The 15,295-nt window shown below is 32.6% G+C and overlaps 1 protein-coding gene across 1 annotated transcript; it reads left to right on the top strand.

Moving 5' to 3' along the window:
* The first annotated feature begins 1,728 nt into the window (after positions 1 to 1,728).
* Positions 1,729 to 6,045, top strand: LOC131616629 (inositol phosphorylceramide glucuronosyltransferase 1-like). Its single transcript, XM_058888003.1, has 10 exons — positions 1,729 to 2,209; positions 2,310 to 2,430; positions 2,583 to 2,768; positions 2,886 to 3,049; positions 3,903 to 4,010; positions 4,176 to 4,313; positions 4,390 to 4,524; positions 4,815 to 5,100; positions 5,215 to 5,338; positions 5,595 to 6,045. The coding sequence occupies exons 1-10, from the start codon at positions 1,988 to 1,990 to the stop codon at positions 5,734 to 5,736; spliced, it is 1,626 nt and encodes a 541-aa protein (XP_058743986.1). The 5' UTR covers positions 1,729 to 1,987; the 3' UTR covers positions 5,737 to 6,045.
* The last annotated feature ends 9,250 nt before the right edge of the window (positions 6,046 to 15,295 follow it).

The raw sequence follows: 15,295 nt of genomic DNA, 5'->3' as shown, positions 1-15,295 counted from the left end.
CCATATTTATTTCCCTTGGTACGTGAATGGTTTCAACCTATGAAATTTTTCCATGATGACCATCACCATCATAAAATAGTGTTGCATAAATGCATCTCTTTCTTGGTATTCCTTTCAGACCTATGATATGATCACCACTGAGTTAGACTTGATCACAATTTCTTCATCTCCCATCTCGAGTGTTATGCATAATCCAACCAAGAAAGCTTCGTACTATATTTGGTTTTAAGAAGTAGGGAACTTGACCCACTTCCTTTCATGTTGGAAAAATAGTCGATAGATTTCGTCCATCTAAATAGTGTACATGGCTTCTCAGTTGTGGTTTATATGATGAAATAGGCCAGAGCTCGTGCTTTGAGAACTTTCCTTGAGTTATAAGAGATGTCAAACTCGGAAAGTTCCATAACCCATTTTTTCATCCTCTCTTGTAGTTCATGTTTGAAAAGTATTTTTATGACGATGATGTCCATTATTATCACAACAGGAAGTTCTAGGAAATAGTATCTCAATTTCCTCGTTATAGGCACAGGAGTCAAAACTCTCCACCTGTTGATAGTGTACCTCCATCCCCTTTAGCAAACATTTTTGATTTAATACACTAGATCATATGAGATAACACCTTCATGTACCAAGACGGCCCCATGGCCTCCGATATATATATATATATATATATATATATATATATATATATATATATATATATATATATATATATATATATATATATATATGTGTGTGTGTGTGTGTGTGTGTGTGTGTGTGTGTGTGTGTGTGTGTGTGTGTGTGTGAGAGAGAGAGAAATTTATCATCATCATTAAGAAAGATTAGAACATGTGGTAGTGTTAAAATATCCTTGGATATTTTCCCACAAACAGCGTCAATGATCTCGCGTAGACCCAAAGTATTTACTAATAGAGAGATGAATCTCGTTTTGATGGTGTATTCTAGTTAACAATTGGTGTCTTGAAGTTCGTGATCAACGTCGAAGGTAGGGGTGGGCTTGTACATGAAAACACTTTGACGTGCAAGTCAATGACCATCAAAAGCGAAAGATATTTTAGAGTTAAAAAGTGTTTACATAGATTTTGAGGATTATATTTGACTTTATAGTAAAATTCTAGGGTTTCAAGTCCCATATAACCTTCTAATTTAAAACACATGTCTTCAAATATAATGTCTGCTAGCCTCGATCCAACGACCCTTAACTTTTACAAGTTGTATTGGACCTTCTCCTTATTGAACAACACTCTTATTTTTTTTTTTTTTACATGATAACACTCTTATTGGACCATTGAATTAACTTGCAAATCGTTTAATGAGAACAAAACCAATAAAAAACAATTAATGAGAGTTTCATTTTATTAAGGAAATTAATAAAAAAAAAAGTTTAAATTACTCCCAAGGTCCTTTAAGTTATTTAATTGTAACAGTTTGATCCTTCAAGTTTTTTTTTGTAACAACTTGGTCCTTTTGGGTGATAACTGCCACCTTTTTCTCTATTTTTTTTTTGGATGAAATGAGTCAATGGTGATAGCTTATATAGAGAGATAAAAATATTTTAATTTGATTTAACTTCAAAGAATTTGGAGACATAAAATAATAAAAATTTATAAAATTATATTATAGTTTAAACAAATAAATAAATAAATAAATAGATAAATAGTACAAATAATATAAATAGATAGATTAACTATTTATCATATAGTTTTTTTTTTCCACAAGAATTAATCAGATACTGTAAAATGTATTTTAATTATCCTCCTCTTTTGTTCCTTAGGCGACGATGTAATGTAACTGAAACTCAAAATCACAGTGGAACATGCATCCGTTTTTCCTATATGCTACACTACACACGATCACAAACAAAGAGTGAGAGTTTCCACGTTCAGTTCAGCAACAAACACGATTACGAAATTTCAAAATCCTCAATCCATTTTTCGAAGAACACAAATTTTCACATACGAAGAATCATTCAACTCAAGTTACAATGAATGCACGGTTATGGCTGATCATTTTGCTCCTCTCAGTTAACTCATTGGGATCCGAATCAAAGAGAACGGACGTCGCATACGCGAGTCTGTTATACGGAGATGAATTCTTGTTAGGCGTTAGAGTTCTCGGCAAATCGATACGTGATACTCGATCCAGTAAAGATATGGTTGTTTTGGTTTCTGATGGTGTTTCTGATTACGCCAATAACCTCCTCAAGGTTCACTCTCTTTTCCATTTTCATTTTCTCTTCAGCATTACTATTGACCTAATTAGGGTTTATGAATTAATTAATTTATCTGTTGATGTTGTTGTTGTAGGCTGATGGGTGGATAGTTGAGAAAATTAGTTTATTGGAAAATCCTAATCAAGTGCACCCTAAGAGGTTTTGGGGTGTTTATACCAAGCTCAAAATATTTAACATGACTGACTACAAGAAAGGTACTTTTTTTAAAATGAGATTGTAACTTTTTTTTGGTATCTTGTTGTACAAGTTATTGAGGAGACAGTTACTCACTAGAAGTTTGCATTTAGGTTTTTGTTTTGCAAATGGGATTGTAATTTCTTAGATTTATGTATATGTATGTGTGCAGTTGTATACCTTGATGCCGACACTATTGTCGTTAGAAATATTGAAGAGCTTTTCAAGTGTGGAAGATTTTGTGCTAATTTGAAGCATTCTGAGAGGTTGAATTCAGGAGTCATGGTTGTGGAACCATCTACGGAGCTTTTTAATGATATGGTGAGCAAAGTCAAAACTCTGCCATCTTATACTGGAGGTATGGTGATTTTTGGATAGTAATATTGGGTGCTGTTGGTTTTATTTATAAATATTATGGATTACTTTATTTGAGCATGATTAGTTTGAAAACAATTGGCTCTTGTTTCTTTCGCAGGGGATCAGGGATTTCTTAATTCATATTACTCGGGATTTCCTAATGCGCGTGTTTTTGAGCCAAATTTGAGCCCGGAAATTTTGAATACTAGACCAGTTCCTGAAATGGAGCGACTTTCCACCCTATATAATGCAGATGTTGGTCTCTACATGCTGGCTAACAAGGTACTGGAATATAGGTAATAACTTATAAGAGAATGGTTCTTTCCTTTTAAGTAACTAGGGGTAATCCTTGAGTTCCTGATTTTATTTTCTAAGCTCAGATGAATGCATTTTAAATCAAGTTGCCGTATGTTGTCTAACTTGTCTGCTAGAGTCCTGCATGCTTGCTTTTTTGTTAAAAGTAAATCTTTACAAATAATTGGATGTAGATGGATGCAATGACCAGGAGGGTAAAACTGCCACCTCTAATAATGACAAACATTCTTTGTTGAGATTGAGATGGTTTCCTTTTGTTTTGGTTAGCTTATGGTAGAATTGGAGTAATTGCTGAAGCAGCTCTTTACCAGCTATGGCATTGTGGTGATGTTAATATTGATAAAAAGAATTCTTTAGTGCTGTTACTAGATTCAAATTTTACTGCTGGTAACATGACAATTATAAAAGTTAGAATCAGCACTTTTTTATCTTGCTATATGGATGGGGAAAAGTATCATGCTGGTCACCGGATGAAATTTTAAAATCATCTCAGCATTTCCATAGTACCCTCAGCATTTCCATATTACTTTACTTCATTCTGGAAACTGTTGTTTTATCACGCATGTGCCGGAAACCATTGCCAATTGGTTTGAAATGTTCTCTCTGACTTTTAGAGTGGTGAGAGATGGATGAACAATTGATATTTTCAATAAGAGTTGTGCAACTCTGAATTTTTCTCTTTTTTTTTTTTGACATTGTTGGAGTTAGCTGCAAGAATATTCCTAGTTCCTAGACTTGCACTCTATACATACCAAACATATGCATTTAATTTTCTTAATGTTCCAGTTCAAGTATCTAACATGTATGCTGACTTATCCAGTGGATGGTGGATGAGAAAGAACTCCGTGTGATTCATTATACTCTAGGCCCTCTTAAGCCTTGGGACTGGTGGACATCTTGGCTTTTGAAACCTGTTGATGTTTGGCAGGTATTTGTGCAACTTATTATTCTATTTTTTGAAATGTCAGAAAAAATTGTGTTTTGCTAATTTTTAAGAAGTCTATACCGTTTAATTAAACCATGTCGTCTAGTTGACATTTATGACAAACATATTATGTCTTGACTTATTTTTCTTACGTTGTCGGTGCTTTAGAATGTCAGGGAACAGTTACCGGAATCCCTTCCTGGAACCAGAGGGGGACAAAACCCTAAAGACGGTTTTCTTGTGAATTTTCTTTTTCTGCTACCACTTTGTGCTGTACTCTTCTGCTGTTATCGTTCATTTGAAAAGGTCAGCTATCGTGGACTAATATTATTCTAAAAGTATTAAGGATGTGCTTGATTCTTATCATATTGTGTTTTTGTAGAACCTAGGGTACTTTGGTCCCTGTTGTAGAAGCTCAATGTGTGATCATGTCAGACACCTTTATTATAGGATTAAATCAGGTGGCTCAATCTCTTATAGTGCCATTTCTACTTCTACAGTTGGTTCCGCCCATCAGGTCAGTTTTTGATATCTTAATCTTCTAGTTTTGGGATTTGAATTCTCTTATGCGAGGCTTGCACATTCACAACCAGTTCATTCGACAAAGGAGATGGACACAATCCTCAACGTAAAATGGCACTGCCCCCAAAAAAATCCAGCTCAATAATGTATCCTTTTCGCTAGATGACTGGGTCACTGTGATGGCCTTGCACAAGAGGATGCGAATTCTGTGGTTGGATATGCATACTTCTTCTTATGCTTATATATTTTTAAGATGCTTAAAGCGTTCTTTATGATATTAAACAGCTCTTAAACAGTTCCCAATACAAGATGCCTGCATATTTGGGCGGTGTTTCTGTTTGTGTCTGTCTTATGGCTGCGGTGCTGTCTCTTGGACTGACTCTCGTGATAGTTCCTCGGCAAGTGACTCCATGGACCGGTTTGCTTTTGATGTATGAATGGCTGTTCACAATCTTCTATACATTATTTGGAGGTTATCTCAGCTTGATTTATCAATGGGGAAAGATCACGGCATCACGAGCTCCTTCCTCATTCTCTCAGCCTGAATCTTCTGACGACGATTCAGGAAAAGGTATGTTCTCTAGAAATAGCGCTTATTTTGGGCCATGTGTTTTTCGCTCACCTATGTCCTCAAAACCCATATTCTTTTTTTAGTTACATTAATTTTATGTTGTCTTTTTAACAGGCCATCAGCGTCAGATATCATCTTGTGATGCCACTACATGGTTCTATGGATTAGGGATGGCCTTCTTGGCCATTATGGCTCCATCTTTGCCTTGTCTTTTTGGAATTACCGCTTTGTTTCTACGGTAATTTTCATTAAAAATTATTGGTATAAGCAGCATATTGAAAGATGCATAGTTGCCATTATGGTTTATCTGTTAAAGACTTCATATTTATTTTTGGCTTAAAAAATAGCTCTCAGTTTTCAGTATGTTTTTGTTATCATTGGCTTTAGTTAATTATTGAATCTCAAAATTAAATTTAAAAGAACTATGATCTGCACATGTGCATACATACCTCAAATCTGTCTATTTATTATAATTTCATTTATATTTTTAACAGGTTAGGTTTGATGATTGTTGGGGGTATAATATTAACATCGTTCATGACATACGCCTCTGAACATCTAGCTATGAAATCATTTCTGAAAGGCCTTGAAGAGAGGGATATTGCACGAAATGGGAACTTCTGTTTCTCTTGTTGATTGATTTTTTTTTTTTGTAGTGGTCTAACTTATGATACATTAATGTCCCATTGCCTTTATTTTCATGGATCCATTTAAGTATTCAGTTAAAGTTCCATACACAACCCTTGTATTTGATCCGGGCTTCGACTGGATAAGCAAAGATTAGCCGAAGAAAACTTCAACCAGTATTTGATTCTTGTAACTTAACCCTTAGACAGAGACTTGGAGGTAGTTTTTATTGTATTCAACTAACTTGTACTGTTAATCTAGAGGAAACTGTAATATTAAATTTTTGTCTATCACACATATTGTAATTTTTTTAGTTTATGTTACAACACTGTTATTACTTGTTGTTTATTTAAAATTTGCCCAATTAAAATTATGCACTTTTCATGTGGTTATTAGTTGTTTGTAAGATCATGAACAGTCCTTCTAGACATAATTTTAATCATTAAGCTTCAATTTAATTTTGAACTATTGCACCGCTGGTAAATTTTGTTTATGTAAAGTTTATTTGATGTTTACAGAAGATTTGGTCTTCCAACCGAGTTATTTTCTTAGTTGGAAGTTGAGTTTCTTTGATCAATGACAATGAGGCCTAGGGCTAGTTATTTTTGGCAGAACAAAATCAGTTCAAAGATGACAATATTAATGCTTTGACCAGGGGTAATAAATGGTGGGCGTTGATTATAAGCCAAATCCTTGTATTGCATTCTTATATATATCCAAATATCTTGGACAATATAAAAATGAAAGCGATATAAAGTTCATCTTTTGTCATTTCCTTTCTTTTCATCTTTGCTTTTCTCAACAAAGAAAGTTGATTTGTATCTTTCACTATACTTTTCTTTTCCTTTTGGTCCATGTCTTTAGCATGGGATCCACTTTTATGCGATGTGAAGACTGAGTGTCACAATTTTCTTGTATTGAAAAACATGTCAAAATATCTTTGTTTTTTATACCCTAAGAATTTCTTGATACCCCCTATAATAGGTATAGTGGTATCCAAGGAAAAACGACATTTTGCTCCTAACTAGGGAGGAATAATTTGTTTCCAACCCTTTGTTTCTAACATGATGCGAGATGATTTTTTTTTTTATTGATTATCGTTCTCAAGTAATTTAAACTTTTTTATGAATAATAAATTAATAGTACCATAATTGTTTATTAAATTTTTTAATATGATACAAACACAAGTTAAAAAAAATTAAAAGAATATATTTTGATAATGGTAAAGAATTTGTCAATCATGATTTTTACAGCTTTATCAGTAAACAAGACATCATTCATGAATTCATCTGTATTGACACCTTGTAACAAAATGGTGTCGCAAAAAGAAAAAAAATTGCCACTTACTTGAAGTTGTTCGAGCTTTTCTCTTCCAACTATATATTCTAAAATCATATTGAGGTAAAACAACTTTGATCACTGCTTATCTAATTAATTATGTGATATCTCGTATTATTGGTAATGTTAATCTTGTTCAATTTATATGATCTCATTTCCCATTTGCTTCTATGTTTTAGGGTCTCAAATCTCGAGTATTCGATTGTGTAGCTTTTGTACATGTCCATAAGAAATAACAAACTAAGTTGAATTCATGTGCAGTTAGACATGTCTTTATGGTTTATCCTCTTAATATGGGAGGTAAAAATATTATCATCCTCCCAGTCGTAAGTACTTTATTTTAGTCTGATCCTTATCCATAACATCCCTAAAACACCGAGGCTCAATTGGTAGAATCATCTGTGTTCTCCCAATTTGAGGAAGTATTGAGATATAAAAATTGGGCCTAATCTATGGAAAATTATTGAGAAGTAAGGTGGCAAGAAGCAAGTTGGATGCAAATGGATTTATAATATAAAGCATATACCAGATGTCATCATTGATCTTTACAAGGTAAGACTGGTGGCAAAAGATTATACACATAAATTTTGCATTGATTATAATTAGACATTTGCACTAGTGACATAGGTGAATAGAGTTCGATTCTTTCTATCACTTGCTACTTATTCTGGATGAGAATTACAACAATTCAACGTTAAAAGGTGTTCTTAAATGAAAACTTAGAGAAGAAGGTGTATATGGAGATTCCACCTGGTTTTAATATCATGGGTGGAGCCAATAGGGTGTGTCGATTGAAGAAGGTCTTACATAGAATAAAGTAGCCCCCTTGGATATAGTTTGGAAGATTCACAAAAGGCAACAATGTTGTGATTGGGCTATAAGCAAAAATCCAAGGAGACCACACTTGTTTTTTAATCATACACAAGAAGAAAAATAAATTGTACTTCTTATTTATGATGACGATATTAGTGTTATAGGAGATGAATTGATTGAGAGACAACTACTTAAAAATATTTAACACTATAATTTCAAATGAATGATCTTTGAGAACTCAAGTTCTTCTTAGGAATTGATGCACCGCACTCAAATAAAGATATTTTATCTCTTAGTGAAAAATATGTGTTTGATCTTTTGCAAGAAATAGAAAAACTTGAATGCAAACTTACTAATGTTTCTATTGAACAAAATCATAAAATGAGTTTTGAGGAGGAAAATGGAAAAGGTAAAGGGAAATATTGGAAGTTAGTGGGAAAGTTTATTTACTTGGCATGCACTATGCAGGATTTGACATATGCAATCAGTGTGGTGATCCAATTCATGCATGATCCAATCGTGAGATACTTGCATGTTGTTGATTGCATGTTGTTGACTGTGTTCTACAATATCTCAAAACAAATCCAAAGAAATGACTTTTATTTAAAAGATATGGAAGTCTAACTATTGAAACTTATACTAATGCAAATTGTGCATGTTCACTGATGGATAGAAAATCTACTTCATACTATTATACCTATTTATATGGAAACCATGTTGCTTGGAGGAATAAGAAGCAAAATATAGTTCCTCGATCAGGCGTTGAAGCAAAATTCAGAGCTATGACATTAAGAATTTTTGAACTATTATGGATGAAACAGATGCTAGAAAACTTAAATATTCAATGTGAAGGTCGTATGAAGTTGTTTTGTGACAAAAAATCAAACATCAGTATGCACATAATTTTGTTTAACATGACATAAAAAAACACATAGATATTGACCGACATTTCATCACAAAAAAGTTAAATAGTTGATTTATAACTACCACCTGCAACCTTTTAGACACCACTTGGCTGGTGTGTTAACAAATAATTATCAACAAAACAATTCAACCAACGTATTTATAAGTTTAGAATGATTGATATCCATTTACCAAGATAGTGTAAATATAAGACAATAAACTAATAATATTTATAATTATTTTATAAGTATGCTATCATTAAATAAGTTCATTAAATTTAAATTAATTTCTATTAAACCTAATTTATTCTCCTATTATAAATTATAACTTTTAAATATATTAAAATACTTTTCTACATCCACCATTTGATCATTAATCATAACAATTGCCACCACTAACCATATCAAGTCTATTTTCAAATTTCACCTAAATTTCTTATGTATGGCATATCAACAATTCAAACAATTCATTCACCATTAAAAAGTTCACAAGTGACATATCCATTCCATGTTGGCCACTTGAAATCAAAACAAAAAATGAAAAGTATCAAAAGGTAGAAAAACAGTCATTGATCACATTGATGCACCCTTATAATAGACTATTGATTTTATTAAAGTATTGATTGAATTCTCTTGATCTAATCAAACAAATTAATTGTCATGTTTTGTTTGTCTTTATTTCCCTTTGATGAGTCATAAGCCAATAAAGTTAGTTTAATGATAAGCCAGGTTATTAATATTTTAACCTCTTTTGTTTCTTGCTAAACATCATTTTCCTCCAGGTGGAACACTAGGACTCTAACCTATGTTTAATCACCTTTAATAAATGATAGTGTGAATGAATTATATAAGGGACAAACAAAGGGATAGTAGAGTTGAATTATATTATGGAATTATCATGCTTATCCTCAAGTAAACTTTTGGAGATAAGAACTAAGCTAGTTAGCATTCTAATAGTTTGTTTAACTTGAGAGTTGTAGTGCTTTGCTTTCAAAGAGAGTTCTATGTTTCTTCAATTTATATATATATATATATATATATATATATATATATATATATATATATATATATATATATATATATATATATATATATATATATATATATATATATATATATATATATATATATATGAAAATTGCAAAGTGTTTTTCTCTTAACATGCATCACACTTAAAGTTTTTTTTCAACCATTTTTTTAAAACAAATAGGTTTTTTTAGAGAGAAGCTTAAGAGAATTTCTAACAACTCATTGTTTTAAGAGTTTGGTTATTTTTTGAGATTATCTAAAGGGGTTGAAAAACATTTCACAACACTTTAAAATTGTGTGAATTATGTATTGAGAGGAAGAAATTTGAGTCAAAAATAGGTAGAAAATAAAAGATGTTTTATGAATGTGGAAATATATTTTCATGTAACCCAGTTGTAATATTTTGTTAAAGACACTTTAAAATAGTAGATTAGAGAGTTGTTCTCTTTCACTAGTTGTGTATCAAATTAATAAATAATTTTATGTGTGTTAATTCTCATCTTTAATTTTTTTATTGTTATTGTGTTTTTTTTTTTTTTACATGAGTAGATAGATTATTATTGCTTGAGGTGGTTTAATATAATTATTTTTATTCTGTCTTTCACACATTATTATTCTTTGGGTGTTTGAATAGTTTATGTCTAACCAATGTTAATTGTAATATTTAAAATTCACATTTAAATTTAAAATTTTATTACTTAAAGAAGAGAATTGTATTAGTATATTTAAGATCAGAGTAAAACAAAGAGTAAAACAACCAGTGAAAAGTAAAGAAAACATGTAAATAACAGAAAATAAAAGATAAGAGTATAGAGAGATTATGCAACCGTGATTTATCCAGGTTTGGCAGAACGTTGGCCTACTCCTATCTCTTAGAGATTTTTTTGAAATTTTGACTATAAACTTAAGCTTTTACAGGTTATGCCCACAAACCTTGTTACAAGTTGATCTAGAGATTTTACAATGACTTATCCCCTACCAAAAGAAACCTTTTACCTAGGTCGAGCTAACAAACCAATTAGAGATTTTCCATGCTTATATGAATAACCAAAACAAAACTTTTATCAACAAAGTTCTAGAACCAAATAGATATTTTACGACTGGTTAATCTCGAGAAGCAAACTCGATTTTTCAAGAGTATTACACTCTTGAGAGTAATAACAACAACATGACACCAGTACAATTTCTTCCTCACAAGTTTCACTCAAAAGCACTAAGAGAGTTTTGGTTAAAAGAAGAAATATTTTAGAGAGAGATAAATTTCAAAGAAATACAGAACTTTGGAATTTTAGTGTGAAATGAAGGGGAGAGACACTTCCTTTGTATAGAAGATGAGAAATCTAAAAATGGAAACGATCCATGGGCGATTTTAATGATCCAATCTATTAGGTCGTTATCCCAATCAATTGGAGAGTTTGGATAGATAGTTGTTGTCAATCATTAAGACACTTTCATAATCAATTATATAATTGATTTTCCCTCTTCCAATCGATTGGCTTAAGGTCCTAATCGATTAGGTAGTTCAAAATATACTTCAAAAGAAGCTGGCAATTTCCTAATCAATTGGCTAAGGTTTGAAAATATTTTTGGAAGTTTTGATAGTTAAAAAGAGCTTGTATGTGTGTGTGGGGGGGGGGGGGGGGTGTGCATGTTTTTGTGTAAGTGTGAGTTGCCTTTGTATATTAAGAGTTACTCTCCTACTTTCATAAAATTCTGGTAACTCAAACAGACATGATTAGGCGAGCTTTCACACTTCCTCTTTTTCACAACTATGAGGCTTTCAAGATCCTTTTCAAGATATATCGATCATATAAGCACTTTAGATGAATTTTGAGTCTTCTACTTGATGAGGGTTGAGATATCTTCAAGTTTGGTTACCATCATCAGAGAGTTGGAAAGTCATTACCACCAACTTCAACAACCATTGGTATTGTCATCATGAAAAATTTAGGAAGGTTCTAAGTAGGATCACCAGCTTCACACTTGGAAGCACATAGATTCAAACTTAAAAGCCTTGTACTTAAGGGGTTGTGGATTTATTCCTCTCTTTAACCACTTCGCTCTGTGTTTTGCGGGTTGTGGATAATTACAAATATTATAGCCCAAACCCTTTTAAATTTATATAACTTGACCCAATTACTTACACCCATGTGATAAGTATAAGAGGCATTGGCTTAGATTAAGCGATTTAGGTCACGAGTGCAGCATATGGGAGAAGTTTCCATATTCTGAGATAAACTCGGAAGTGAGTCATCCACCACATTAACCTATGAAGCAGAGTCACATTGGTCATAGTTGAGGAAATAACCTCAAGACTCGACACTTCTCGCTAGGTTATGAAGGGTTATATATATATATATCAACCTCTAGGGTTGGGATAAACATTACATTCCTTACAAATCTCTCACGCACGACCTTTGATTGGCTTATCTCATGCACAATCCCTACTACTGTAATCACAATAAGTACATTTGGCCTACTTCAAAATCTTGACTTCATTCCTTAGCATCGCTACTTCATCTTCTATATATCAAATAAAATCATCTTATTTTCCCTTCTCTTCTTCTAACTTCTCTAAAAAGTGTTAAGCCTTAAGATATTTCTTCTCCACATACAACAAGGTCTCTTTGGTTGAATCCAACATGGCTTTCTACAACTCAAAACTTATCTACAATTTGAAAAACTTTGATTTCATTCCTTTTTAACTCTCCTACATTGGTAAAAAATTGTCAATCATAGCCTACCATAGTAGTGCACTCCTCAGGAAATATGTCCCCGTCATCTGACCCATCTACCATAATCTCATATGACGCGCCCTTTGAGTATCCTTTGGTATGTGGCCATGAATGAAATTATTGTTTTCGAAATTCTTGTCCCACAACGAAGGAAAAACCTGGCCTTCGGGAGGCATATATGAATGCGTTCTTGGGAGAACAGTAAGTATCCTTGTTAATGAGGAGCCCTTTCCCTACATTAATTTGTTGTTTTTTGGCTAGAGAATTTGTAGCTCCTCTAGACGATGCAACCTTAATTGTGTTAATAGTTTGGGTGTGTATAATAATTTTCTTGCCTTTTGATTTATTTTTGATGTTCCTCGATAAAATATCCCAGTTATGTCACTTTTCTAGCTGGGGTAACCTTCCTCTCCCATCCTTTGCTTTACCTTCTCGAGAAACACCTTCCTTTTTTCTAGCAAAACTACACCAATTCTTTTTGCATTAAGAAATAAAAGCAATTATGGTAGAATCATAATTAATAGGTGAAGATAATAAAGATATAAAATAAAATTATGTAGAAAAGCAACAAGTCCTTTTGGTTTCCCTCCACATCCATTACAACTCTAACATTTATAACGTATATTTTCTCAAAGAGATTGACCCCATCTTTATTAGACTTGTTAAGACTATCACGGTTAAAGCATGTAAATGATACAAGGCCACTCATTTAGTAATGAGGAAATCTATGAGCCCCCTTTTTGTTAGATATGACATCAGGACAATTGGCCTCACCATGTACCCGTAAGAAATTCTTTTTTCAAATTCTTGTAGTTCGAGCAGTCTAACCAGAATAACCTCTTCAAGATGCAAGATAAGGATAATAACATCCTTATGGCTTCTAATATAGCTAAGAGGGAACATGTTTCATCAAAATATATTTCCCCTTGTTGATTGCATCCTTTCACAACGATTCTGATTTTATTTCTTAAAATAGTGTCATCTTCGTCCAACTTATTGCGAAAGACCCATCGGGTACCAATCACTAGATTAGCCGAAGCTCTGGGAATGAGTTCCAAGAAGTTGTTTCGCTCAAATTGATTTAACTCTTCTTGCATGAAAAGAGACCAATGTTCATCAACCATGACTTTGTCAATTTATTTTGGCTCAATTTATAAAATAAAAGCCACAAAGTTACATACCTTATTAAGGAATTTTCGAGTAGTGACTCCCTTAGAGATGTTTCCAATAACATTATGAATATGATGGTATCGTGTTATTCTCCATTCTTTTGGAAGATTGATAATCTATCGAAGTATCTATCATTTTATCCTAAGTCGATTCTTCATCTATGATATGATTTTGACTTTGTCCATGATACGGTTCTTGATCATTTTCCTCTAGGTTAGTCTTTTCCAAGATACTTGCACAATCGATCACTTCAACTTCTAATGGTTTGGGGTTAGATTCATCAAAGGAAACATAAAATTATTCTTCTATTGTTAGATTTATTTTGTTAAATACTCTAAAAGTTTTTCTAGGAGTGGAATATTCTATGAATATGCTTTCATCAACTTTTGCATAAAATTTTCGGAGGTTATCCTTCCTGTTATTAAGGATAAAACATTTGCATTCGAAAACATGTAAGCGAGATATATTTGACGTTCTTCCTTTATATATTTCGTAAGGAGTCCGCTTTAGAATTAGCCTTCAAAATATGATTCATAACATAACAAGCTGTTCTTACTGCATCAATCCAGAAATATTTAGGAAGGTTCATCTCATTGAACATCGTCCTTGCAAGCTCAACTAGAGATCTATTTTTTCTATCTAATTCCCCATTTTGTTGGGGAGTTAGTGGAGTGAAAAAGGTGAGTCGAATACCATTCTTGTTACAGAATTTTTCAAATTCCTCATTTTATAATTCTCCACCATGGTCACTTCTAATGAATGTCAAGCTTACTCCTTTTACATTATGGATAACCTTGGCTAGTTTTCTAAAGACAACAAACACATATGTTTTCTACTATAAGTATAATGTCCATGTATAGCGAGAATATTCATCCCTAATTACAAGGGCATAAACATTTCCACCTAGACTTACGATTATGGATGGGCAAAGAAAGGTCTGTGTGAAGCAGTTGTAAGGGCCAATAAGTAGAAAAAAATATTTGGCTTTAAAAGAGGTTGTTACTTGCTTTCCGTCTATGAGATCTTTGTGGACCAACTCTTATAAGAGATCCATGTAGATGTGAGTTATTCTCCTATGCGATAGCTAAGATTAATCCTCGTTACTCAGGAGATATGAATCATTTGAATAAATTTTATTTGAATTCACTGTGCATGTATTACACTTCTTGAACTCTTAAATAGAGTTTCGTTTGATTTATATTTTATAACCCTGACAACCACAAAAATCAAAAGTTACAATGTTACCTTTGTCACATAATTTGACTTATACTAAATAAATTATTATTTATCCCTTTAACCAAGAGAACCTTCATACGTTGAACTGGGGACTTACCAACGGTTCCAAAACCTAGGATTTTCCGCATATTATCATATCCATAGGAGACAAAACTAAAGAAGGAGGAAAATAGGGTTAGGTCTTAACTTTCGGTACCCACATCATATTGGATCCTTTGTTGTTAGTTTAACAAGCATTATTTTCATTTATATTAGATACATGGACATTTAATGGAGCATATAAGCTATTAACTTTATGTTCACAATGTTTTTTGTAAAAATACGAATGGGGGTGTCCTTATTTGC

This window comes from Vicia villosa, linkage group LG1, assembly GCF_029867415.1.
Source record: "Vicia villosa cultivar HV-30 ecotype Madison, WI linkage group LG1, Vvil1.0, whole genome shotgun sequence".
In the NCBI taxonomy this organism is placed as follows: domain Eukaryota; kingdom Viridiplantae; phylum Streptophyta; class Magnoliopsida; order Fabales; family Fabaceae; genus Vicia; species Vicia villosa.
Note: the sequence above shows the minus strand (reverse complement) of the source record. Positions and strands in the feature narration are given on the sequence as shown.